This window comes from Urocitellus parryii, chromosome 1, assembly GCF_045843805.1.
Source record: "Urocitellus parryii isolate mUroPar1 chromosome 1, mUroPar1.hap1, whole genome shotgun sequence".
Taxonomy (NCBI): Eukaryota; Metazoa; Chordata; class Mammalia; order Rodentia; family Sciuridae; genus Urocitellus; species Urocitellus parryii.
The window spans coordinates 279,768,684-279,796,167 of NC_135531.1; the positions used below are offsets into that span (position 1 = coordinate 279,768,684).

The window sequence follows — 27,484 nt, forward strand, 5'->3', positions numbered from 1 at the left end:
GACCCGAGGCTTCCAACCGGAGTCTGTGCCCTTCCTGCTCGAGTGCCTTCCAGAGCAGGGGTCTGCAGTGGGGCACCGCGGCTACAGGTGTTTGTCTTACTAGTTAGTTTGTTTGGGGTTTGTTTTTTAATTAACCTGAGTGCTGCAGCCGGTCCATGCAGGCTTAATGTGCCCTGAGTCACCTGGACACCTGACTGGACTTCCAGGGCCAGGGCGCCTGGGACTCTTCGTTCCCGGAGCACTCCCTGGCCATGCCTCTGCGCTGGGCCCTTGGCTGCAAGGTTCACAGCTTCCTGCGTCACTTCCAGCGGTTTTCTGGACTAGGTTAGACCAGCTGTGACTAATTTCTTTTATGGTCCCAGTTCAGGCACCGGCATAAAATAGGTATCTAAAGGTAGGAATATATGTTCTAAAGCAAGACCCTTTGTCTCCGTAAGCTCGTGCGTTAGGGCCCCACCCTGCCCCTCGGTGAGTTAGCTTTCCAGGCTGCACATGGTTACATGAGGCCACTTGTTTGGGGAGAGCCCTGGTTCCTCTCCCTGGCCCCTGAATCACCAGAGTGCTTTTGAAAATGCATATTCCCCAAGCTTATCCCCAGACCTCCTGAATCAAAATCAGAGCCTGATCTTGAAGCCTCTATTTTTAAAAAGCTCCACGGGAAATTCTGGTAATTGGCCAGATTTAGGAACTGCTAATGGGCTGCACATTTAAAACCCTGTACTGTGAAAACCCTCCACTGAAACAGTTTAGAACTTAATTGGCTCTGAACTAAAACAATTGAAGAAAAGTTTAAAAAAAAAAAAAAAAAGACCAACCCCTCTAGATCTAACGGACTGGTTCAGGAGCTGCAGGTATGATTGGCTGAGCTTTAGAGAAAAGCACTTAATTATGTTTTTGAGTCTACAATTGGTGTGACCAGATAATAATTCATTTTGATGTTGAGCAACTGATTGAAATCATTAAGTGTACAATGGAATCATTTTTCATCACAGCCCACACGCACTATGAAGTCGCTGGGGTTATTTTTCCTCTGCTTAGTCATTTCAAGGTTAAGAGTAAAGTTATCTGGTCCCGGAGTCTGTGTCTCCTCCATGGTCGCGTCTGGGGACTTTGATTTGTGTTGATCATAAAGTACCGCTGCACCGTAGCTTCATCCTCTGGCACCAGACGCATGACTGGTGGTTGAGCACGTGTGGCTAGTCTGTGGACAGGTTGGCTGCAGGCGCCTGTAGCCGCCTCCTGCCCTGGCCCCTCTTCTGGGGCTGACTGTGGTAGGTTGTGTCTGGGGTCTGCTTTCTGTGCGGCCATCTGAGCTTCAGGGTCCTTTGCGTGGCTCCGTCCAGCAGCAGCAAGATGTGCACCACCCTTATTCCTCACTGCCCTTTGCCGTATGGTGCTTCCATTAGCCAACGCAGGATGACAGTGGCTCTCGGTGGTCAGGTACACTGGGTGCCAGCAAGAGGCCCTGTAGACTTACCTCGTGCTGCCTTCTGTGGTCTGCAGTCCGCCGTGGTGTTCACCTGACTTGTTTATTCCTAGGGAATGTCACTAGTGCGTCTGGGTCTCAGATGGCAAGCGGCGTCAGCCTGGTCTCCTTCAACAGCCGACCCGACGGCATGCACCAGCGCTCCTACTCAGTCTCCAGTGCCGACCAGTGGAGTGAGGCTACGGTCATTGCAAACTCGGCCATCAGCAGTGGTAAGAGGGGGCACACCCCCACAGACCGCGGCCACCTCCTGGTCCTCCATGTAAACCAGGGGCTGGGCAAGATGCCTGAGTTCAATGTGCTCCACATGGAGCACAAAACCCTTGGGTCCCTATGACAGCAGTGCCGGACTCGCCTGTCACCTGTGGAGCGTTTCTTCTTGATAGTCTCTCATCTGCATCATCTCCTCTGTCCCCTCTGCTCAGGGAGTGGATGTTTATCCCCAGTGGACAGATTTGGAAACTGGGGCTGCAGACAGGACAAGTGGCTTGCCCAATGTCACGTGACGTGACAGGGAGATGCTGGGTGAGACTCAACATCAGCTGTCACATCCCTGATCACACTGCCCGACACGGCGTGGCCTGCGTCCGCCTCAGCGCACGTCGTACATTGTGAGGGTGAATGTAGTCTGTTGTCTGTTTCCTAGGGTTCCTGGTGCCCCTCTAGATTCTGGAGCGTCCCTCTGTAATTCCTCACTTCTTCTGCATTGTTTTAATTTTTGACAAGTGTGGCCTGCTTCCTAGGGGACAGATGTGCAAAGGAAACTCTTTTGATGCAGTTGAAACATGAATTATCACGTGGGGGGCACCCTTGCTGGCCACAGCAGGCTCCGCCTGTGGCATTTTGTCTGTGGCCTGTTCACTGGTGTTTAAGGGAATTCCCACTGTTGTACACAATCTATCAGACAGGCTTTGAGAATAATTTTAGCATAATTTGTTCTAATTAAAAGATGCAGCATCAGGTCTTCCCTGAGGACCCACCAGCTGCTGCGGCAGGACCCTGCTCTGGGTAAACATCATCTTTACTTCTCGTTACTCCACACTCCCTTGGCGGAGATGGCCACACGGAGGCCTTCAAGGAAAGCATCTCCATGCGAGGAGGCAGTCAAGGTGATTCAGCGCTGCCGCAGCAGCACAGGCCTGCGAAAGCTCGCTCCTGGGGGCACAGAGATAGCACGCACCCAGGTTCAGTCCACGGCTTTGGGAGACGTGAGCATCTGACACCAGCCCTTGCAGGGACCCCTGGATGCTCTGCCCTTCACCTGAGCCCTGGTGATACCTAGAGACCCCCAGTGGAATGAGTTAGGGTCATTATAGATGAGCCCCTGCCTTCTCTCCCCTCCCTGACCAGACCCATGTGCCTCAGCCTCCAGCAGATACCGCTCCTCTGTCCTCTCACTGTCCCTGACTGTCCACCACACTCTCTGTCCTTAGGCATGAGCTGCTGCACGTGGCACGTGGACTCTAATACCGACCACTGTTTTCACCCTGGTGACCTTTTTCGGGAGCTAGTTCACATGCTGAATCGTTTTATTTTCAAGTACTTCAAAATACCTCGCGCATGCCCATCGCTGAGGCCCCATGGTGGTGTGCTCACACGAAGCCCAGCTGAGCCTCCCCGAGGCTGATGTTCGTGTGGTGTCACCGAGGCCCCGCCTTCTCATGCAGCAGCTCAGACCAAAAAGCAGCTCCTTTGCGAGAGAATCAGTGAGGCACCAGTCCGAGCAGAGCGGCAGTTCCCAGGTTCTGTTTGCTATGCACATGGGAGTGGCTTGGGAGCTCCTGAAAGACAGCGACCCCCACACGCCTTTGCCTCTCTGCACGTAGAACGTTTTTACACAGTATCTGAAGTACCTAAGTACAAATTAGAACTGACTCACTAGATCGCCTTCCCTCCTGCTAACAGACACACACGGGCATTTCCACAAGGACAGATCCTGAGACGTCATTATTTCTAGTCCTGGGTTTGGCTGGAAGTCACTCTCCATGGAGGTTTGTTACACCGAGCTGTACACGCGTGTTTACACACTGCCTGTCACACCACACACGGCTGCAGTCACCTGCATTTGAAGGCTGTTCTTTAAACTGCAGAGTAACTTGTATGTGAGCACGCTGGGTGTCTGGCAGAGACCTGTGTGCTCCCTGGCCATATAGCACTTGAGCCTGTGCCCAGGAAATGGGACACCCAGGCCTGTTTCCTGGGTGTGGGCCTGCCTAGGGAGGCGGAAGCCAGCCAGAGCTGACCCAGTGTGGGAGTTCAGGGCTGACGAGTTCACAGGGAGAACTGCAGGCCAGGTGGATATTGTACAGAGCGGCAGGAAGTTGTGATAAGCACTGGGGCATTTTGGACAAAGACGCAGGGGAGGAAAAGGGAAATGGAACAGCCAAGGAGCCACTCGGAAGTGAAAGGTGTGAGTCATGTTCTGCAAAATGAGGAGAGAAGGGGAAGAGCAGAGTGTTAAGAGGCCAGAGTGGCTGTGGATCCGGGTCTTTAAACAGCAAAGATTAGGAAGAGGGCAGAGTGGTGCAGAGTATGGTTCCTGCGGTTCCCAGGGCCTGCCCGACACCTGTGTTTTCTGCCACGATGGTATGTCATAGCTGATGTGTTTTTGAGGAGGAAACGATAATAAGAGCTGATATTCATTTCAGGCTTCATGTGGATTATCTCCCTTATTCTCATGGAGTAGATCCTGTTCTTAGCTCCGGTTTCTGTAAGGGGATGGTCCAGAAGTCAGATGGCTTATTCGAGGTCTCACTCCGCCTAAGACCAAGATGCATGCTCCAGCCTGATCACAGGCCTTGGTCTTCATTCTCCATCAGCTACCCCTTGGGCCTACTTGGAAATGCAAACAATCTGTCCCCATTCCAGAACCCGGGCCACAGGACCCAGTGACCTGTGTGGTTGCAGGCCCTGCCAGGGACAGTGTTGCATGCTGAAGTCTAGATCCTTGCCTCCTTGTGGTCCCTGCACACAGTGGCATCTGACAGTCCCTGGCATCAGCAGCTAGCCATGCAGAAATCCAGGCTACCCCCACAGCCCTGAACACACCCCTGTCTTCCAGTAGGGCACTGTCCTGGCCGCCCTCAGGCTGGTACCATTTCTGCCTTTACCATGTTGATTATCAGTGGCCAAAGCCCAGCTGTCTTCCGTGAGCACCAGGGTGCAGAATCTGATTGGGGGCACTTCAGTGAGGTGTTTATAAGTCAGTTCCAAGACCTTTGGCATAAGCATTCCCAGGGAACTTGGAAGTTAGTCACCAAGGAAACACACACCAATAACGGCTTTCTGCCATTCTTTATAAAGTTGCAGTTAATGCTGGACACACTCCCCCGCTCCTGTTTGAAGGTATTTTACCCCCCACCAGGCCCTCACCATCTCTGGTTTGGATTTCGGAGTCCTTAGACACTGGCAGGGCTGGCCCAAGGAGGTGGGGCTGAGCAGCCTTGGAGCACACCTACCCGCGCGCTGAGCATGCAGCCGCGGTCACCAGCATTACGTTGAAACGCCATAACAACAACAGCCCCGGGATTCATCTCTTCTCTGCCCCCACCCCCGCCCCCCACACACACATCCGAAATTAAGACTTTGGCTCCAGAGAACTTTTCAATCTTCCCCTTTGACACCCAGTTCCCCCGGGGCCTCTGCGCTCAGGCAGCTGTGAGCAACTCCTAATTAGATAGATGGCTTGGTTGTGGGCCACGCCAGGAAACAGGGGGTGCTGGCTAAATTAAGAGGAGAAGCAGAGAAGAATCCATTCTGTGAAATGGAATGCCCCACTGCTTTATGACTATTACTGTTGTAAGCCTTTACATTTAAGTACCTGAGGTTTAAAATTAAACGTCTAATATAATTTGGCGTTGCTAACATGAGCCCCGCATCTGCCCTTAGAGAAAACCCAGACAGCTCTGTTCAGGGTTTCAAATTGCTGGCTGGCGAGCCGCTTGGAGGATTGGATCCCTCTTCCAACTAAGTACCACATGCTGGTTGGCGTAATTTTTTAAATGCAGAACGTATTCATCTTGGGCTTCTGCATTGAAAAAGGCTGTTCCAGTAGTACATGAAAAATTAATTTCTTTACATTTTTTCTCACTCTCCTAAGTGTTTGACAGAAGTAATTTTTGCAGCAAGAGAGAATAAAAACTGGTGGCTGTAAATTCCTGTCCTGGAACCTCTTGTGTAGATTCTTTATGGACCCAGAATTGATCTACATGTCAGATCCTGTTGTGGTTTAAACTGTTTATCACCGCAATGGCAGTAGTGAGCCCGTGAACACCAACTTATAACCCTGGGTGAAAGAAATTGGTGTTTGCAGTCAATGAAGGGGCAGCTTAGCTTTATTGATAGATTCAGAACAATTATCTCTGCGACAACTATTGGCTGAGGGTTCTCTTGAATCTTACTGGAAGCCTGTAATTTCCTGTTTTATTAATCATTTTCTCTGCAGGTAATTTTCTCTGGAAGTGTCAGCAGGAGTTAGCACTGCAGTGGGGCGCAGGGTGCCCTGGGGGGTCATTTGTAGCATACCTGGTAGTCATAGCTCACTTCAAGGCGAGAGGTGTCTTCAGATGTGTCACACCTGTGCTGAGGGACAGAGCGGACCCCATGCCCCCGTGCATTTGTCAGCCTTCCTTCCCAAGTGCCTGGGCGCTGTCCCCGTCACTGCGTCCTGCGGGTGCCAGCCTTGGCTGGGGGCCTCAGCCATTGTGTGTCTGTGGCAGCCGCGCGCCCCACCTCCTGACTGTGGGTCGCGCTGATGGCTCCGCCCCGTCCCCCGATTGCTTCAGTCCAACAGTTTATCTTCCCCGCTGTGGCTGGTGTCACTGCTAAAGCTGCATTTATTCACGTGGCTCTCTAGTGCTGCTCCTCAGCCTCCCCCAGGCGGCCTTCTCCAGGCCACCTGCAGCCTGGTCAGCACTGAGCACCTTCTTTCCCTTCTCTGCACAGACGTTGTGCCCGGTGTGTGCCTGCGTGTGAGCTGGTGTGTACCTATGTCTGTCCCTGCTTTCTTCTAACCACTCGATCGTGTCTTCCCCCAGACTCTATGGTGACTAGACAGTGGATCCTGAATTGGAAGCATTTCAGTTTTACTGACTTTTAAGTATTTTTTCCCTGTTATGCTTGGGTATTGCTCTCCCTTTCTTCTCCTCCCATAGAGCCAACCCAATAAAAGGCAGCAGCCTGCATCAGAGACCGCAGAGGTCCCAGCGTGCATGCCGTAACTGGGTTCAAGAATACGAAACTCTCCATTCAGAGGTTTTAATATTTGTAGTTCTATCACTTTTTCCTTTTGGGTGTTATACTGACAATTTTAGTGCCTGACCAGCGGGTGGTGGTAGTGGGGCACCACCAGACCCACCGGGAGGTGTTATGTGCAGGATTTTCGGGGTTTTGGGGGGCATGTGTCTCATGAGCATCATATCTAGTGTTCATTACCCTGAGAGTCATTATCCCTGTCTGATAATGATTCAAAAACACTGAGAAACAAAGATCACGCACTCCTAATAATTGGCCCAAATTCAAACCGTGGTCTTTCTGATTCCAAAGCTTATATTCTCTTCCTCTGCTGTATTTTTTAAAGGAGGGATGAATGCTCAGAAACAGAAACACTGTATCATAAAAATCATTTGTTTTTTTCGTAGCACTTGCCTTTTACGGAACCGCATTATCATATAGATATACATTTTCTCCTCTCTGGCTGACCTGAACTTCCCTTTATCAATTCCTTCCCAAGCTTGGCTGGCATTCAGGAGCCATCCCCTGGGGTTCGTCATCAGCCTTCAGCGCAGGCTGGTGTTAGAGGACCCCCAGGCTCTCGTCTCTCAAAGCTGGGCACTGCTCTCCGCCGCGGGGGTCTGCTCCGCTCACCAGGCTGGTCGGCCTAATTGAAAGGGTGACCCCAGCTCCCTTCTCAGCAGAGCCTGTGTTCCTCTCTCTGCAGGTGGCCGGGGAGAAGCGGAAGCTTCCTAGGGTAACTGGCCACAGGGGGGAAAGGTGGATTTTTTCCCTCCTGATCAGAATGTTGCATCTTTGTACTTTGTCTCCTTAGTTCCTTCCCATCAGCTATTTCCAGCAGTAGCTGCTGACCCAGGAGAAGCAGGACAGTCAGATGCTGTCCCGATTACGAGAAGAGGGAGCGGGAGCCCTCACGTCATTGCCAGGCAAAAACCTGGGAATGGTTTGAAACACGGTGGAGAAGGAGGCAAGTTGTTACCCCACCTGGCCCACAGTCTCTTCATCTAGGCCATGGTCCTCAACAGGGGTGTTTTTTACCCCCGGGGACTCTTGGTGATACCTAGAGACCTTTATGCTTGTCACTGTGGGGGATGGGGACCATGCTACTGCAGTCTAGCAGGTGGAATGGAAGCAGGGTTGCTGGTAACTATCTCTGAGCACAGGATGGCCCCAGTTGTGACATGGTGTGACATTCAATATGTGCCAGGCACAGGACCCATGAGAGGAAGACCAGTGTGACCCTCACCTGAGGGCAGAAATGGAGATAGAGGGCAGTATGCTAACATGGCAGTATGGTGGCCAGGCTGGACTTGGAGAGGCTGTGTCTTAGTTCCCACTAAGTTGTTATCTGAGCTATGCTGCTCAGCACGGCTGCTTCGCTGAGCAGGAACAGGAAGGGTGAGGTCCTCAGACACGGGGACACTATGGGGACCGAGAGTCGCCATCTAGATCTCCAGACTTAGAGACTACAGAATGGGTCAAAGCTCAGAGAAGTTCTTGAACTCATCTTTAACAAACAACTAGACAAATCATAGACAGGGGCATGGGACCTTGGCGGGGCAGGCCCTGGAGCGGCTTGTCTGTGGAAACACTGCGTGGCCTCTGTCTGTGCCAAGGGTAGGGGTGTCCTGCCACCTCATGGTGCTCACTGTGCCCAGGCCACTCCGGGCCTGCTGGGCTCTTGTGGGGTCACACTTAGATAAAGACACTAGCAAACAGGGCCGTATCCAGATCTGTTCCAGGGTGTAGGGAAGGATCTGAAGGCAGTGTTCAGAACGATGGAAAGCCGGAGGCAGGGCCTCCAGGGAAGCGTTCTCGAACCCCCTGCCCGTTCTGCGCTTGGACGTGGTTTTTAAAAACGATGGTCTGGAGGACAAGCAGCTGAAGATTGGATTCTTGTGGCTTGAGATGAAGGCCGGGTACGAGAAGGTTCCCTGGGCATTTTCAGCCAGTGCTCGCCGAGGAGCGCTCGTGTAGGGGTGTGCGCAGTGAGGGGGATGGCGCTCAGGAGCATGGGCGGCCGTGTTCTGTGAGGTTCCCGGGACTGCCCGAGAACTGGACCAGAGCAGTGGAGTGGGAGTTGCAGGAAGGACGTGCTTTTGATACAGAGCAGCCTGCGGTGATAGGACACCCGTTGACACCTGAGAGGGCACTGTGCCACTGCGTCCTCTCCCATCTGTTTCCCCTTACCTGAAGGGCCTCTTCACGCCTCATGAGAACAGGGGAGCTGCTCACTGCTCTGCCCACGTCCACCCTCTCCCACTTCTGGAGCTACCATATCTTCTCTGTGACCCTCATGCAAGGGACAGGGTGTCCCTTCCACCCTCCAGCCCATCCTTGTCGACTCCCAAGGGCTCCACTGCTGCAGATGCCCACCCCTCTGAGCCTCGCCTCTCCCGCTGCTGGATGGCCCCCGTGGGCAGACGGGCCTGCTCTGGTGTCTCCCCTGTGCCCCCGGCTTTCCTTCTCAGCACTCTCCAGGACACATGTCCATACTCGCTGCCCCCAGCCCCTCGCCCACCTCGTCCCCTCCTCCCACTCCTGCGGCCCTGCATGCCCACACACCCTGGCACATCTCACGGGTGCCTGGAACTCTTGGCTAGTCTGCTTCTCGGCGGAGGGGAACCTTCAGATCCACCTTGCTGGAAAGCCTCCCTTCTCTGGGCTTCTAGATCGGCCCCGCCGTCCCCCAGCTTCCTCTCCCTCCATCTTCCTCTGCAGCAGCCCCTTAGCTCCACCCTCTCCTCACACACTGCCCCGGGGGGGCCTGGCTGTCTTACTCCAGAGATGCTCAAGTTCAGAGAAGACCCTGAGCGCGGGCGAGTCTCCAGCCACCGTGGGAAGGCCACAGGCAGCTGGGCCCAGCACGTTCAGAGCAGAGCCCAGACTTCGCCTTCAGAGGCTGTTTTTGAGTTCCTTTTCCCTTCTCTTCCTCCTGGTAACTCAGGACACACTCACAAAGTCGCTGCTAAACCCTCCTTGACCCTCAGCTCGCGAAAGCTACTCTGCCTGGCTCTGCTGCTCCAGCCCCTGCATCCACCCTGCTCCCCCCAGCCCTGCCCCTCAGGGCAGACTCGCCCACTGGCTTATGTCCTTGCTCCCCAAATTTTGTCCCCAAAGCAGGAAACTCATCTTCAAACAGAAGCCATGTTTGAGCCAGCCTGCGTGTCCCACACAGCCTCCTGGTGGCTTCCCCTGCTGTGGAACTCACTCCTGGTCCTTGATCGCTGGTTGACAAGCTCCCCACTGGTCTGGCCCTGTTTCTGCATCCATCTCCACCCACCTGTCCCTCTCCAAGCTGCAGCTCCGCCCTGCCAGGCTCAGGCCCTGCTCAGACTTCAGCTGCGGTGTGCCCGGGGTGCCTCAGTTGCCCTCTCCACACGCCTTTAGTGGTGTCCCTTACACAGAACGAAGCACGTTGGTCACAGTGTGTTCAGTGTCCAGCAGAAAACATTTTCAGCAGAGAGATCAGCAATAGCAAAATTTTAAAATTAGTAACAGAGGAGACCCGAGTTTCCTGCCTTCCATGCTGGTGGCCCGAGCTGAGTCATGAGTGAACTCACAGCCACGTCAGGCAAGGGTCTTCAGCACCCAGTGCATTACACAGAAGTCACTGAATTTGGTAGCCAGCGACGTTTATCCAACAAGTATTTGTCGAGCACTTACTTGCCACCCACTGCCCTGGCCCTGGGGTGCAGCAGGGAGCCAGACAGTGCTGAATCTCTCCAGGACTGATGGGAGAGAGACAGAAAGTCAATGAGTAGACAGATTGAAATGCTCTCTGACAAGTGGGGACAAGTAGAATGGGGTGCTGGTTGCCAGGACACACATTGGCGCTCTGAAGTCAGCTTACACAAGCAAGTGGAACCCAGCGCGTCTTCTCAGCCGGCACAGAACAGCAGCTCGTTCATCTGTTCGTTCACTCAACAGGTCCAGGCGCCTCTCTGTATTGTTGGGTTTTGCTTCCATGGACTCAATGAACTGCAGATCAGAAATATTTGAGGGAAAAAATTTGCATCTGTACTGAACATGTGCAGATTTTTTTTCTTCTTGTTTTTCCCTAAACAGTACATAGCACATGTACAGAGCATTTCCATTGCATTAGGTATTATAAGTTATCTAGAGAGGCTTAAAGAATCCTGGGGATCTGCCTAGCTTAATGCAAGTGCTACCCCATTTTATGAGTGACTTGGGCATCTGCCATCCTGGTATCCAAGGGGATTCTGGAACCAATCACCTTCAGGTGGCAAGGTACAAGTATATGCAGTAAGCGCTTTATCATGTGCAGTGGGGCCCATGGCTGATTGGAAGTGGCCCCCAAGAAGATAGACACATCCATTGGCTTTCAGTACTGCTAGGACCTCAGCATGCTGAAGGCGTGTGGTGTCCATACAGGAAGAGGGCATGGGCCTGGGCAGGGCTCTGTGGGGCTGGCAGCTGCTCAAGGGCAGAGGGGTGGGAGGGGAGGCCCTTGAGCCCAGGCAGGAGAGCACCCTTACATCTTTCAAGGACAGAGTGGCATGGTTCTGAGAGCTCATGGGGTCTGCGAGAGTTAACATCTGGAGTGGGGACAAGTAGAATGGGGGTGCTGGTTTCCAGGACACCCATTAGCTCTCTGAAGTCAGCAGTCAGACCCCTGGGGGGCAGGGAGTGGGGAGTAGTAAGCCACCCATGCTGACCTCCTTCCAGGGGCTCTGTGCCTCAGTCTCCCTTTTAGCTGTGTGGCTCAGTATTTGGTCAAGTCACTTCTCAGTGGTCTAACACAACAATGTGTATTAACTTAAATTACTAAAACTTCCTAAAATACAGAAATATAAAATCATACAAAATGACTTGACCTTTTTTATTTTGATCCCTACATTTTCAGCTACAAATTTTTCAACTTAACTTTAGAGTGGAGAAAAAGAGAACACATTTATTACCTCAGCCTCACATACAGCTGGGGGAATAGCGTTAAAAGATGGTCAAATGCCCGTGCTGGTTCTCCAGCTGGAAGGAAACTCGGAGTGAGCGCATGTGCTTGCAGCTGCAGGACGTCGGGCCCTGGCGGGGTGTATCTTTAAGCCATGCAGGATTCTCTCTCTCGTGGTTCCAGACCACTCAGATGAGGAAATCACTTTGTATTTCTGTGCTTTGCTCAGAGGCTCAACTGCGGGATCCAGCAGTTGGAGGACTCCAGCCGTACTTCTCCTGGCAACGTTGCCAACTGTCAACTTAATGCTGCTCAAATCTTCTTCAATCCCCGCTTCCTTCCTGTCTTAGAATTTATAAACATATGCAAAAGGGGAAGGACCCAAAGGGCTTTTTAAAAATTAGGGTACCAAGAGGAAAGGCCCAGAAGTGAGCGCTGGGGAAGAGTGGCAGACATGTCCTTACGAGAAGGCTGGGAGGGAAGACAGATGACAGGGGACCACTCCCTGCCACTGATCAGGGTCAGCCTCAAACCTGCGGCACGTTGTGTATCTTACTCTGGTTTTGCATCCTTAAATTTCTTTCAGTGAACATCTTTTGTTACATTTTTGTTTTATTATCTGACAGATGAGATTATTAACAGAAAGTCATATTAATATTAATTACACAATGATACTAAAAATTTTATATCACATAGAAGCAGATGGTTATTTAAATGACTTAAAATTTTACCCTTTTATATGAAGAAGCATTTTAAGCATATTTAGTTATAAATGCTGTTTTAATTGCTACGTTATTTCTGCAGTGGGATTTTTAAAATCTGAGTACATTTGCAGGGAAGTGTTTCTATATATATTTCAGAGCCTCTTAGAATGTACCCTTATTTGCAGAAAAGCAATTACATTTAAAGTACAGGATTGTGGGGAGCTTAACATTATCAATAAACACATCATACAATGTTCACCCCTGATCTTTTCATCTAGTTATAGTTCAAGAATTCAGCCTCAGTGTGAGAGCCGCCGTCTAAGACATCTGTCAAGTTAACAGTCTTACCAGTTATCTTTTTAGGTGGACACTCTATTTTTCATGGTGTTTATAAATAAATGGCCCTCTGGAGTCTGCAGTTATAACTGAGATAACTCTGCAGTTATAACTGAGCTGCTTTAGCACTATTTTTTATATACGATGGAATTAAAAGACAGGATTACTCTATGTGTTTCAGAATTTTAAGCTTCATTCTTCAAAACTGAAAGCTCAACTTTAAGCTGGCTGTTGACCCTTTCTTCATTTTATATCAAGCTTTTCATTAATGCAAAAGTAAAATAAGCACCTCCACACCCCCAGAATGACAACTGCCAAGCTACTGCCAAGTGCTGCGTCCTTGCACACCCACACGCCCTGGGGCTGTGTCCAGAAGCACCACTTAAGCATCTCTGTGCACACGGCCTTTATGGTGTTGGCACCAGGGGAATTGAAGTCTGGGGGCACGTCAGGCCCCCATCAATCAGGAAGCTGTGGTAGCGACAGCGAGAGGCCGTCAGGCCCCCAGATGAGATTTGTAAGGCTGCAGCATCCACTCGGGCAGGGCGTTCTGGAAAAATTATCACCACACGCTGCCATCGAAAGCAGTCAAGCCTTGGGCTGTCACCGAGGCCAGCGCCTGTTCTTACAGTCACCTTTCTTCTGGGGCCACTGGCAGCATCCTGAACCAAGGCATTAGCTGTCAAATGCTTCCAGTCCACGCTCCTGAACAAGTGACTTGTTTTAAAAGAAACTATTTGTCCTTTTAACTAATTTTCCTTAAAATTGCACTAAGCATGTTACACTTTCCATTTGATTCTTCCTATTTTAGAAGCATGAATGGTACACACACTGGTGTCCCACGACATCCCGTGCCTGGGTCCAGTGCCTTGGTGTCATCGTGCATATTCCAATATGGTGGCAGGTGTAGTTACTTCTGTTGTCTTTTGCTAGTCTTGAGAATATCTGTGCATTTTCCCCCAAAACACTGCATTTTAGAAAAATTAAAAACAAAGATAAGCTTTTTTGGTTTAAGAGAGAGAGAGAGAGAAATTCTTGCTGGACACCATGGCTCACACCGTAATCTCAAACTCAGGAGGCTGAGGCAGGGAGATGGCAGGTTCAAGGTCAGCCTGGGCAGCTTAGTTAGCCAGTCCTAAGCAACTTAGCAGACCCTGTTTCAAAATGAAAAATAAAAAGGGCTGGGAATGTGGCTCAGGGGTAAGGAGCCCCTGGGTTACAGCCCCAGTCCCAAAAAGAAAAGCTCAGATGGGAGGCTGTGTACCATCCCAGTCTGTGTGTGTGGTTTTTTCATTTCCAAAAATAAGACTGCCTCGTTCCAGGATTTTTCCACTTCAAATTAATACATTGAAATTTTCCATGTGGGGGCTGGGGATGTGGCTCAAGCGGTAGCGCGCTCGCCTGGCATGCGTGCGGCCCGGGTTCGATCCTCAGCACCACATACCAACAAAGATGTTGTGTCTGCCGAGAACTAAAAAATAAATATTAAAAATTCTCTCTCTCTCTCTCCTCTCTCACTCTCTCTTTAAAAAAAAAAAAAATTTCCATGTCATAGAATATCATTCCCACGTACTTAATGTTACTTCAGGGGAAATGGCTACCAGTGCGTCCAGTTCCCACAGGGTCTGAAACAGTGCAGGAACGAAACAACCTCTGTCAGCAGTAGTGGGGCATTGGAAGGTCCCTCCAGGGGACATTGTGTACCGTTATAATGTTACTTCCTAAGTCGTACCTTGGAGAGACAGCTATGTCAAACAGTGCGTGTGCGGTGTGTGTCCTGTGGCTAAGCCCAGCACAGTGCTGTGAGGTCCTGCCCCTCGACGTGGCCCTGCATGAGCTTCTCACCCCAGGGCCTTTCCATGGGCCATGCTTGGGAACATCACTGTTAGTCCACTTTCTGTCTCTGTGACAAAATACCTGAAAAAATCAGCTGGTAAGAAGGAAAGGTTTGTTTTGGCTTGAGGTCTTGAAAGGTTTCAGTCCCTTGTCTCTTGGCCCTGTCACTTGGGACCTGTGGAAAGGCACAGCATTGTGGCAGAAGAACCTGCTCACCTCGTGGCAGCCAGGAAGCAAAGAGAGAGAGGAAGGGGCCAGGGACCCATGTCCTGTGGAGAGGCATGCCTGTGACTTTCTCCAGTTAGAGCCACTCCCCAGCTCTCAGCACCTCTGTAGAGCCATAGGCTGTGACCACGCTCAGTGTGTGGCCCTTGGGGAGCGTGGCACTCTGCCGCATGTCCTTGGGGTGCCACCTTCTCAGTGAAGCTGTACCCACCGACTTAAACTCGGCCACAGGGCTAAAGATGTGGCTTGGGGACTGGTGCTTTCACGGCCCTGGTCCTGTCCCCAGCACTGGAAGGTGAATAAGAGACTGTCCATTCAGCTTCCCTGGTCACTTACCCACACCACTCCCCGTGCCAGGAACTTCCGCAGCACACGCGTTATCCTGTTACCTGTCACGTGTCCCCCCCCCCCTCCAATTTCATCCTCCTTGAGGCTGGGGATCTGTCTTGTCACCACGTTCCCAGGCCAAGCGCAGTGTCTGCGTCAGTAGGGGAACAGTCACTGACTGTCAACCAAGCAGAGTTTCTGGGCATCATGAGACGGTGTGAACAGCTTAAAGTGACCACGGTTCACATGCTCAGCCCCCGACTGGGTGCTTCGTGTGTGTCACCCGCTAAATCTGCGGCTCTGTGAAATGGTACTGCTGTCTTCATCTTTAAGGAAGAAAACAGTCTTGGTGAATTTAGATGTCTTGCCGAGGTCATGCAGCTGATGAGGATTGGGGGTGCCATGTGTGGACGGGAGCCCAGCTGTGGGCCAGGTGGACTTCCCACAGTGCACAGGCTCCTGTGGACATCAGCTGGAGAGGGCAGGGGACCCAGGGCCACCTGACCTGTATTCCCACCCTGTGTGTTCAGCTCTCAGCAATAAATATACTTTTATTGAAAAGGTTTCAAATAGAATTATTTTCAAACATGAATTGTGGAGCTGGAACACAAATGAGGAGTCGTCGAGGGTTTGCACTTCACTTCAGCTGCAGAGAGAGTCAGTTTCACCAACTTTACTTTCTGAAAGTACAATGAGTCCCCCTTGGTGATAATGGACAGTGGCCCTTGACTGGCAGTGGCAGAGCTGGGCAGTGGTGGCTCTCAGGATGGTGGGGCAGCAGGACCCATGTCTTACCAGGGCCTAGACTCCTGGGTCCCACAGCCCGGTGGAATCCCAGTGCTGCTCTGTGGAGCTGCTCCGTGCACAGGGAGACAGGAGGCTGCAAGACTTAAGCAGTTATTTATGGACATAAAGTGGCCACAGTAGCATGAGTCACAACTTAAGAGTTTCATCAGGTTGAGCACATCAGACTTTTTCATAGTCAGAAAATGTTCCTGTCTGCCCTGGGCCCTTCTCTGTGGTATACAAACTCAGATTTGTCTCTGCCAAGTACCAGGTGTGCTGTCAAACGTAGGCAGGGCCCTACCCTCATAGAATGTCACTGATGAGGGGCTGGGGTTGTGACTCCATGGTAGAGAGCTGGCCTAGCACTTGTAAGGCACTGAGTTTGATCCTCAGCACCACATAAAAATAAATAAAGGTATCTAAAAAATGTCACTGATGTTTTCTGGAAGCATGCACTACCGAGTGCTCTGTGAGACGTGTAGCTGTGGCATGTCAAGAGGGTGGGATAGGCCTGTGCTCCGCCAAAGAGGTCGGATGTGGTGTGAGACTCCGGATCTGCCTCGTCCCAGTCCCTTCTCTGGACGTCACCTAGCCTTTTCTTACTCTCGCGCTTCACAGTTGAGCAGATCTGCCTGGATCTCCAGGAACCCAAGGCTCTGCAGCCCCGCCACTCCGAGCGTGCTTGGTGGGCTCCATTGGTGTGGCCACTTCACCTGTTAAGCCTTGAGCGCCACACTCTTGTCACCTGTCAGCGCCTTCTTTTGTCCATTTCCGTGGTCCTCAGACAATGAGAGCAGAATGCACTTGGTTGCTCCAGCTGCGTTCCCCCCCTGCAGAACTCAGGCGAACTCCGCCCCCCATGTCTCCCTTGTTCTGCTTGTCCCTCCAGCCACCAGCCGTCTGTTCATACAGAATGGACAGTTTGCCAGAGAGGATAGAGACCTTGGCCTAGGAAGAAGTGTCCTTAGATGTAGAATTAGAAAACGCAGCTTGAATGTTGCCGAAGAAAATACACCTGTCCTCCTTTCCTGGAGCCAGGTAAGGGCAACGGGGAGGACGTGAAGCCCAGTGGTGGTGACGGGAGCTGGAGAGAGAGGGGCTTGTGGCCCAGCCCATCAGGCTGGGTCAAGCTCTGGGCTATGGCTGGACAGCTCTGCAGTAGGAAGCTCCTCCCAGTCTCAGGTGCTCAATTCCTAGGAATGCCCCCTCCCCTGACCTTGACTCCAGGGTTCCTTCAGCCCAGCCAGGGCACTGGAGCTGACAGGATAGGACCCCAAGGACGAGCAGGAGGGCCATGCAGGGACAAGTGGCAAGAGCAACAAAAAAGGAAATCAGAGGTGCTCACAGCTGGCGCAGGCCAGGGGGAGAAAGAAGGAATGGCCTGGCTGCCGAGGAAGGGCTGGCCGTCCACAGGCAGGGAGGAGGCCCTGCTGGGGAGGCTGGTGGGCAGTGGCTGCTTTTAACCTCACCCCAGGGGATGAAAGGCGGCAGTGGGGGAGAGGAAGGAGAATGGGCTGTTCTTTGATGGAGAGCGATTGCAGAGCCCCGTCTGCAGCACCCACTCCTGACCCTTCCATCAGCCACAGGGGGCTGGGGCTTCCACTTCAGGAAAAAGAGAGAAACGTCAGTCATTATGTTTTGGAACACAATCTTATCTTTCATTTTATTTTAAAGCAATTTTCCCCAAAGATCAACCATAGTCTCTGACTGAACCGTATTGACAAGATCTTGGCCAGGACAAAGAAGGTGCTTCAAACTTCAAGCAAATTCCAGCCCAAGATCTCAGAATGCTTTTTTTTTTAAAAAAACTCTAAAAATTTACTTTATTTATGTATTTGCTTTTTTTGTTTGTTTTTCCGGTCAGGAGACAGCGGTTAAAATAATATGAACTTCAGTGGAACAAATGAAGTCAGTCCTTTAAAAAAAAAAAAAAAGTTCTGATATTAGTGCTGAATTTTTCATTGTTTCTTTGCCAGAAATGAGTTTGCCCCCATTTTAATTTACTTACTTTTCTTTTGGTGCTGAGGTAGAGCCCAGGGCTTTGTGCTTACAAGGTAAGCCCTCCACCACGAAACTGTACCCCCAGCCCCACCCCCATTATGAACATCACACCTAATTCCAGACATTATACTCTAATTTCTCACTTTTTTTGTGAAAAAAGACAAAATAGGAAAGACACATCTAGCTTATATTATTTAACTATTTTTAAATCATGTGCTTTGAACAGCACTTCAGAAAATAAAGTGGCCCGTGGCCTGCAGTTTGGGATGGGGCCATGTTCTCGGCATCTTTGTGGTTCTGTTAGTGGACACAGTCATCCCAAGTCCAGTACTGGACAGATTTCCAGGCAGGTTAAAATTATCCGTGCTGTGACAAGCTGCCCCAGCCTTCACCAGACCCAGGTATGTTTCCCAATGGTGCCTTAGATTATCATGAGATTCAGGGACATTGAGATATTGAGGGCAGGTCTCAGGGGGCCACTTCATGTTTTAATAGAACCTCTGACTGGTCCAAAGCTTAAATGGATAAGATGGGTAGAATTCTCTTAACTTTGCTCTTGTCATTTTTGGAAATGATTTCAGGGTAGAACTAAGATGGTAAGCCGGGTGTGGTGGCGCACACCTATAATCCCACTGAAGCGGGAAGATCGAAGCAGGAGTTTGAAGTCATCCTGGGCAATTGAGACCCTGCCTCAAAATAAAATTTTAAAAAGGGGGCTGAGGATATATTTCAGTGGTAGAGCATCTCTGGGTTCAGAATGACGTAGAGTGCAGGGAGCACATGTTAACAATCCCACCGGGAAACAGGCGTAAACTGGTGGTCCCCAGTGGAGCGCTCACCGCAGCACTCTTGATTCTCACAGGTGCCATCCCCGAGAACCACTCGTCTCAGGTCAATATAAAACACACGTTTTCTCACCTCCTGCATGCTGGGAATCTGGGCTTCAGGGTGTCCCTCCACGCAGCCTCCTGGTCCCTCGGGGACGGGGCAGTGCTCCCACCTGCAGGTCTTAGAGCTTGACGGACGCCCGGAGCCATCAGCCACCTGGAGGAGGCTAAGTCTCAGCTACAGGGTTGGTGGAGCAAGCAGTCCACTTTGATCTACTTAAACACCGTCTTGCTTGGGGACCTTGTGTCTTCCTACCTGCTATAGATCCGTGACCCAGTAAATTATTTCAGATATAGTCGTGTAGCCACAGTGCAGTCAGGTGAAAAGGTGTCAGCCCCATCCTGTCATCGGCACCCTGCAGCCGCCATCCCAACTCCTAGGGTGCTGCTCCTTTCCTGTGACGGTGCCTCAGCAGCCATCACCTGCCAGAGCCAGACCTAGAGGGGTCGAGAACATCTGGGGTGGACGCAGGAAGTGAGAGGCAGCCCCACCTCGGAATCGGGTGAAACATGTAGCCATCATGAGTCATTAGCAGCAGGTCAGCAGAATCTGAAACAGTCATTCTCTTTTAGAGAGCTCTCAAAGAAGTCATTCAGATGTTTTTAGAAAATTTCATAAAACAAATCCTCAAATTTGAATGTGGGGGTGTTGAATATATTTTTAACAAAAATATTTTTACTGTTTAAAAGTCACATATGTACAAACCAGGTAGGTGCCCAAGGCAGCTCTTGGTGCACGTTTAGGCGGACATATTCTGAGTGTCTCTGAGTCTGCGTCCTTCTGCGGCGTCAAGAGTGGGGATTGGATTCATCGGTAAGGTTTTTACACTGTTAAGATTTTTTCTGGCGCTTGAGACCTGTCACACCATTGTTTGTTGCACTACTGTTTCCCCAGGCCTAGCATGGCGCCCCCTGAGTGGCCCAGGGTGTTCATACCTGCAGCTCTGCAGCGGTCCCGGGGTGAGGGGGGTCCTCTTCACCTGCCCCGGGCTGCACTGGCTCAATGATCAGAGTCACGATAGAGCAATTCCCAGTGGAACCCAAGCTCTCAAAGGGTCCCCTTGAGCCAGTAGCCTGAGAGGCAGGGGTGACCTGCTCTGTCACCTGCAGCCCTTTGACTGGGGCCATTGTCAGAGCCCAGGTGTGGGGGAAAGACGCAGGGCCTGTCTTTCAAGTGCCTGGGCCTTCCCTTTGTGGCACCGACACCATGATGCTATCGCGCTCACCTGTGCTGCGTGCCACCCACCCTCAGAAAATGCTGGGAACCACAGATCCCTTTTCGTGATCAACCCTCCTACCTACGGGGACCTAGGAGAGGGGTGTGGACTCACACAGAACAGAAGTTTTCCAAATACCACTTTAGACGTTTACAAATATTATTTCTGTGAGGTAAGCACAGGCAAAAAAGGGGGAATGGACTTTGCAAATTTGGCATGATTTCATCCCCCAACCCCCACACCAAAAAAAAAAAAAATACCCCTGTGTTTTCTACAGTTGGCTTGCAACAGCAAAGGTTGCACGTGATGCCCCAGGGAGAAGAGGGTAGGATCTATCCTCGTCATATGTTGATGGTTCATTCTCCAGAGTACTCAGACTATAAGGAAATATAGGCAAATTCTTCAGCGGGTAGTGCAGTAACACTTGAAGTCCTTAAGTTGCTCACGTATGGTGGTAGGAGGACTGGACTTCTTTTTTCTCCTGCATTCAAAGACTTGACTGGGATTTAGTCTTTGTGCTGCAGTGGTCTTCCTTGACATTTTCTTTTTTTGATGACTTCTTAATGAGCGCCTATTCTGTGCTTGGTTGGTGCCTTCTGTCCACTGAGCTCACCTAAAGAAGTTTAAACAGGCCAGGGACGTAGGAAACATCCATAGAACCAGATTAGCTCACAAAAGGCCAGGAAAGGGGTGCTGCATCTGGCAGGAGCTGAGGGACTAGCCCCAGCCCCCAGCACTGTAAGGACCGCAAGCCAGGTGTGCCCTCGTCCCCCTCTGGGAATGCGGATCCCACCCCTCCAGCTGCTGGGTAGGAGCATTGCTTTGCTTGCTGCTCCTCTGCAGCCTCTTTTCCAGCCTGACAGGTGAGCGAGGGAGTCCCTCTGGCTGGCCAGACAGCTGCCCACCTGGCAGCACAGCAAGCACATGGCAGAGGGCCCAGGAGGCCCTGTATCCTTTGCCGCTGGCCAAGGAGAAGAGAGCAGGTGCTCAGGGTGCTGTGTGTCCTCATCAACATGTGAAGAAGCTGAGGTTAAAACAGATGATGGACATGGCCAGAGGCCAGGCTGGGTGTTGAACCGCCTTCCGATTCCATGCTCTTCGCGGCTGGCAGCTGAGGAACTGTGGTGTGAACGTCTCCACATCTGGGCGGGAGAAGTGTGGAACTTCTAGAAGCAGTTCCTTGGCAGGAACCCAGAGCCCCACAAGTACTGCCCTGAATGTTGAAGATAGGCAGAAATGTTGATTCCTGGTCAAAAAATTGAAATCTATATAAGCAGTAGGGAAATGATGAAGCAAGCCAAGGCACATTCTGCTCTTCCTACTGCGAAGAAAGAAAAGGAAGGAAGGAAAGAAGGGAGTGGATCACATCACCTGCCAGAGCCCGGCCTTGGCACGCCGGCTGCAAAGCTGAGCTCCCGTGATCAGCAGACTGAGAGCTGGGGCCCCCAAGCAGCAGCCAGCTTGGCGTATTTCCATGCTGTGTGCAGAGTGGATGACCAGACGTCTTCAAGACCCTGGACTCGGCCTTTCCATGGACCGGCTAAGGCCAGCCTCACTGCCCTGGTTGGGACACCGGCTCATGCTGCCGTTGGTCATTTGACTCTGTGCGTCTTTCCACAGAAACAGCCCAGTTTCCTAAGACGGGACCTTTCTGGTATCCACGAGTGGTCATACCTCTAATTAATTTCTTGACTTAATTGGGTTGTCACTAGTTTTGCCCCATCCCTCCCCAACCCACTCAGCCCTCCACGTGAAGCAGAATCTCTTTGCAGTTTAGCAGCTGTAAGCACCAAACTTGATAAATGGCTGTGGCTGGTTATGTAAAACGAGGTGAGGCTGGAGAGAATTGGGAATTTCTTGCCTTGATTTCATTCCCCCTAACAGTCCTACACAGCCTGCCCGCACATTTTTCAGAGTGCACCAGATAAATTTAAACTTCACGCAGCTTGCGTTCTGCTAAAACTCAACTGGAGAACCATTTGATCTTGACCCTCAAGTATCAAGGCCTCTCGGGCATCCCGAGTGCATTCCCCCTACAGGCACAGCACCAGCTTCCTCGGGCTCTCTGCTTCCCTGGGCCTCTCCCTGTTCTTCCCAGCACCCCCTAAAGTCAGAGGGGTATTCAGTGCTGGCTGCCATTCGGGGTGTCTCCACCAAGGGGACTGGGGTGCCTCTGCAAAGCCTGGGGGCATGGACCAGAGAGAGGAGAGGCCCGGAAACCCACGTGGTGTGAAGGAACCGTGGAATCCCAGAGGAGCGTGACTGGGAGGCTGGGCCCGAGGGGAGAAGGGGCTGCTCCCTCAGCCATGCGCTTTGTCCCACGGGAAGAGGCAGGGAGTTGTCCGTGCCTGCTGCCAGAGCGGGCAGGATCCAGGGTCAGGATGAGCCTCCTTGGTGTGTAGACCAGATGCCAGCAGGGCTGGGGCCGGGCAGCTACTTCAGTGTCCTACCTACCCCCACCCCAGCTCCGTGCCCCAAATCTCGTGGTGGCCTTTGGCTGTGGTTTCTGAGTTCCGGGCCCCTTCCAGACGCCGGCTCCCAACCTTCCCCAGCTCCCCAGGCTGCCAGGGGGCTTTTCTCCCTACCTTATCTTGTTGCTGTGTAGCGTTTAACACAATAACCTTCCCTTTCTTAAGAGCAGCTGCACTGGATGGATTCACACGGCGTGCCCTTCGCCTATTTAAAATGTGCGCCTCAGTAGTCATTAGTGTGCGCTCGGATCTGCGCGGCCATCCCCACAGTCAATTTTAGGACACATTTTCACCTCAAAAAAAAAAAAAGAAAAGAAACCCTGCACCCTAGCTGGGGACCAGAATCTGTGCTTTTTAACAAGACTTTATAAACATGTTTGCGTACCCCAGGTCTCATCTAAATGGAGATCAGACTTCCTCCATTCTAACTTGTTTGGCTTAATCTGTAGAGATTCTTGGTGTGCTTGAAAATGGCCCAAGAAGGAAATTGTTCTCCTTGCTTTCCCTCGGTTGGGGCCCCTCCTGTTGTACGCCTTTCCTCCCCGTTTCTATAACTCGGTCCAACACTCTGTTGTCTTTTCCTTTCCCCCAACACCTGTCATCTTCCTTGGCCCCCCGCCGTGTCCCCGCTGCCCCTTCTGACATTGTGTACCTCTGTGCAAGCGGCAAAGGGAAGCTCACAATAATGCCAGTCTCTGAAACATCTTCAGAGATGGGAATCGAGTCGGCCTCCTCCTGCCGAAGCTCCCTCAGAAGCTCCATGAGAAGGGGCAGGGTTTGAACTTCACTCCACACTCACCTTTCAACAGGGACCCGGGATGTTGTGATTTCCTTGGATGGCAAAGGTGGCCTGTTCTTTATTTACCCGCCTCCACATCTCTCTGAGCTTCAGAGAGAGCAGAGCCCTTATTAAAGATCCAAATTAGCTGCCTATTGTTGGCCTTGGATCAAAGCAAGTGCGCTTTAATTTACTAGTCTCCACAATGACTTCCTCTTGAGTTTACAGAAGGCCTTACCCCTCAGCTCATCCCCCTGCACTGACAAATAGCTCTGTCTTTGATAATTCAGAATTCTCTTAATATCAAAAAAAGAAAGAAAGAAAGAAAGACTTTAGCAATGTATTGTGCCTACACCGGCACAGAGGTCCGTGGAGGAACGTGGGAGCCAGGGAGACAGCGACGTCCTCTCCTTTGTCTTTCTTTTCTTCTCTCCCCCTTTCTCTCCGTATAGATGTGCGCCTCTCAGGAACACCTGATTGAAAGCATTTCGTGTCTTTAATGGACACACAGAATCGGCAGCCACCAGGCCTTGGGGAACCATGGGCAGCTCCTCCAGAGTGTGGTGGCTCCTGAGAGCAGCTTCTCAGTTCCCCTCTCCAGGCCACACCCCCTGAGAAGACAGGCTGGAGGTGCCCCTCGGGGGCCCACCCCTCCCTGAAACGCACCTCCAGACCCGGAGGGGGCGGTGACCCAGGTGGGGCCAGGGAGGCCTTCCCTGGGAGGGTGGTGTAGGGGCAGGAGTGGTCATCGCAGCCAGCCCTAGGGAGTGCAGGGCTCCCCTCCACTGCGCCTCCCAGCGGACACATCCGGAGCCCCGGGGAGCAGCGGGGACTTGGGAATCACGAGCTCAAGCCCAGTGTGTGAATACACACCAGATATCAGAGACCTCTCGGCACACCTGGCCGTGGTCTCACCAAGGCGAGCTGCCTGTAACAGTTCATCAGAAACGGCCCAGCTAATGATCGGCTGGGCAGATAATCGGAGCGGAGTTAATTGTAAGGTTCGATATGGCATCTTGTCAGCAGAGGTAAGTTGTCACGTTTTCCACTTGAGCTGAAACTAAATGATTGTAAAATAAGTTATGAGTGTCCTTGGGCCTGTCTGCCGGAATGATAGCTGAGAATACATCCCTGGCCCATCAGTCTCAAGCAGGCCGCTTGATATTTATGCGCACGGAATGTTATTTTATTCTCCCTCTAGTCACGCTTGTCAGCTCTCCGAGTGAAAAGTGAAGCCGCCGCTCTGACTCATGCTTCACGTGCCGAAGCTCGGAGAGACCGCAGATTGCGATCATTATTGCTCATATTATATATTTTTTGGGGTGTGCGTTGAACATTGATGCCCGATTGGGAAGAACTAACGGCCAGTGCTGAATGCATGGGATGGCCCGGCCAGGGCCCCACTTTCAGAGCCCTGAGTCCCTGCACCAAAGCCAGTCTAGCTGTGGAGGGGCAAGGCTCACCCTGCTTCTGCCCCCTTCCCCCTCCCATATCTAACACTGCCCAGTAATTGACACACAGTGAAATGCATTCTTCCTACGCGGTCAGGAGGAGCGGGGTGGGGGTTGTCCGTGGGCCATAGGCTGTTGCTCACTTACAGTGTCTCCAGCGGGCTGAGGGACACCTTGTGGGGCTGGAGCAGCTGCAGAAATGGAAAGCTTGGCCCAGGAGCTGCACATTCTGCAATGGCTCCTGTTTTAGACAAGGGGGCTGTTAAGCAGCTCCCAGGGAATCTAGATCCAGGAGCCAGGGGTTAACTGTCCTGCCCGTGAAACCAGAAGCCCACAGCCACGGCACCCCACTCCAGCCCCCGGGCAGCCTCACGATCACCTTCTCTGTACCTCCTGTGCGGCTGGCTCTCCTGGGGCCTCAGCCAGGCCCCCCCTAGGCATGCCACTGGCCCTGTCCCACACCCTGTTCAGGAGTGCTTCCCACACTGTGGCTGTCGCCCAGTTTCCACCTCTGAGCCATACCCGCTGCCTGCATGCCCCAGCCCCAGCAAGGGGTTTGGTTCCTTAGGTGCTTGTGAGCCCCCCCAGCACCCAGCAAGGACTCAGCCAGGATGCTGGTTCTCACCCTCCAGCAAGACAACTGGGACATTTCCAGAGCCTGGGCCAAGGGTCGGGACATTGATCCAGGAGCAGGTTAAGCCTCTCCTTAGCCTGACCTGGGGAGTCCCATCCTGCCTTGGCTTGTCCCTGAACTAGGATATGGACAGTCCCACCTGGGGACATCAGTCCTGGGAGCAGCAGATCAGAGGATGGGTGGGCTGTGCTCCAAGGCCTCAGGGACTGATCTTGCTCCTCCTTGTCTGACAATGGGTAGGGGGGGGGCATGCAAATGCCAGTCTTACCCCCTGGTGAGATGGAGCTGTGTCTTCCACTACCTGACAGCCTGATGGCAACGTGGTGCAGGCTTCCACTTCTCCTCCAGTGGTCAGGAGCAGCTGGGGCTCTGCTCACCTGTCCCCAGGTTGCTCCTGGACATCTCCTACCCCATCACACCTCCGTTCCCAGTTGCTCTTATTCTCTGGGCCCCGCATGCTCCTGGGACCCTGGCAGCCCCAGAGGCCTACTCCTTGTCTGTGAGTGAGTAGACAAGTGAGTGAGTAGAGGGTCCTCACCTTGCTTCTCCCTCCTGTGTACATCCCTGCAAGGGACATGTTTGCCTTAGATGGCCCCTTGCTGTCCCCTCCCCTGACCCAAGCGAGCAGGCGGGTGCAGTTCGCAGGCCTAGGAGGTCCAGAATGGGGGACTGGGGCTGGCATGGCAGGGCGCTTGCTTCTGGTTGATACTTTTCTTTGTCTTCGTAGTGAAAAGTGAGGCTGGGGGCAACTGTGGAACAGGGAGTATGAGGATCGAGGACGTGGCCACAGGAAGGCAGGGGAGGGTGTGGTGAGACTGATGGACAGGCCAGGGCCCCAGAATGGAGGCGGGTCAGCATGCTCCCCTGGCCCCGGCCCAGTTGCAGGTAGAGCGTCTGAGGGCTGGGGAAAGTCAGGTGACCTGGTCAGGAAAGATGGAGGGAGAAGGAAACTGAGCTGAGTTTGCAGGGGCAGGTTTCAAGTCGTGTGTGGCTCTGGCCCCTCTGGGTGTGGGGAGAGGGGGTGTCAGGCTGTGAAGACCCCAGGGGTCCTTAGATGAGCCTGGGTGCGGGCAGCCCTGGGGGATGACCGCAAGTAACGGCAGCTGAGGTCTGGGGAGAAGAGAGCTTGACTATGGAGGACAGAGGCCACCTAGGAGGACAGAGCTGTTGTCACAGGTGAGGACAGGGTAAGCCCAAGACATGACCTGGGCTCTGTGGGGACTGGCAGAGCAGGCTGAGGGACAGACGCTCATGAGGGACCCGGGGTTGAGGGGAAGGGGGTGGTACGTGGGTGGGATTCACAGTGCCATCACCTGGGAGGCACGTCCCTGGAAGAGCCAGGCTTTTAGTTGGCACAAGGTGGAGCGGGCCTTCCAAAAAGAGGCCACCAATGGGAGGCGGTTTGCACTGACCGAACATAAGCCCAAGGACAGAGTGTGAGAGGCGGAGACTGGAAGATGAGTCACCGTCCCGGGATTCTCATTACTGTAGACATTGGACCGGGTGGTTCTTTGTAGGTGGCGGGCCCTCCTGCCCATAGGGCATTTTTCCTCATCTCGGGGATCAGCCCTTGGCGACTGTAGCACCTCCACTCTGCTCAGTTTGATCACCCAGAATCTCCTCAGCTGCCAGGTGCAGTGATACAGCCACCCTGACCACCATGAAGGCTGAGGCAGGAGAAGGGCAAGTTTGAGGCCACCTCGGCAACTTAGCAAAACCTGGTCTGAAAAAAACTTTTTTAAGGTTTGGGGGTACAGCTCAGAGGTAGAGCACTCCTGGGTTCAATCCTAGTACTGCAGAAAGAGAGAGAGGGACGGAGTGTTTACATTCATGGCCAGCTGAGAGGGCATTCCTAGCTGAGCACCAGTGGCTTTGGAGCAGTCAGAGCCACTGGGGACAGATCTCAGCCATCGAAGATGCACCAGAGGAAGTGCTGATGGGGCTGGCCCTGGTGGCCTCCTGGTGAGGGGGTGGCATCGTCTCCATACAGTCTCTCTCCCGGAAGCCACTTGCTGCCGCCCTCCTGGTGTGCCAGAGTCCCTTCCTGAACTGAGTATTCCAAGACCCCAAGAAGACGGAAGACGAGATGGCCAGGTTCTTGTCAATTGCCTTGGTAAAGGCTTTCTGCAGCCCAAAGGGAGGGTACTGCCTGGAAGACACGTTCATCTTGATTCCCAGCCGGGCGAACTCTGAGCCATGAC

The 27,484-nt window shown here is 52.3% G+C and overlaps 1 protein-coding gene across 9 annotated transcripts in view; it reads left to right on the forward strand.

Annotated features, from left to right (window-relative positions):
- Positions 1–27,484, forward strand: part of Agap1 (ArfGAP with GTPase domain, ankyrin repeat and PH domain 1) — a 476,885-nt gene that overhangs the window by 327,167 nt on the left and 122,234 nt on the right. For 5 of the 9 annotated variants that reach the window (XM_026396066.2, XM_026396067.2, XM_026396068.2 and 2 more), the window contains one exon: positions 1,540–1,698. The exons of the other annotated variants lie outside the window; for them this stretch is intronic. In XM_026396066.2, the coding sequence (XP_026251851.1) occupies positions 1,540–1,698 (159 nt within the window). The remainder of the gene's footprint in view (positions 1–1,539; positions 1,699–27,484) is intronic. 9 annotated transcript variants of the gene reach the window in all.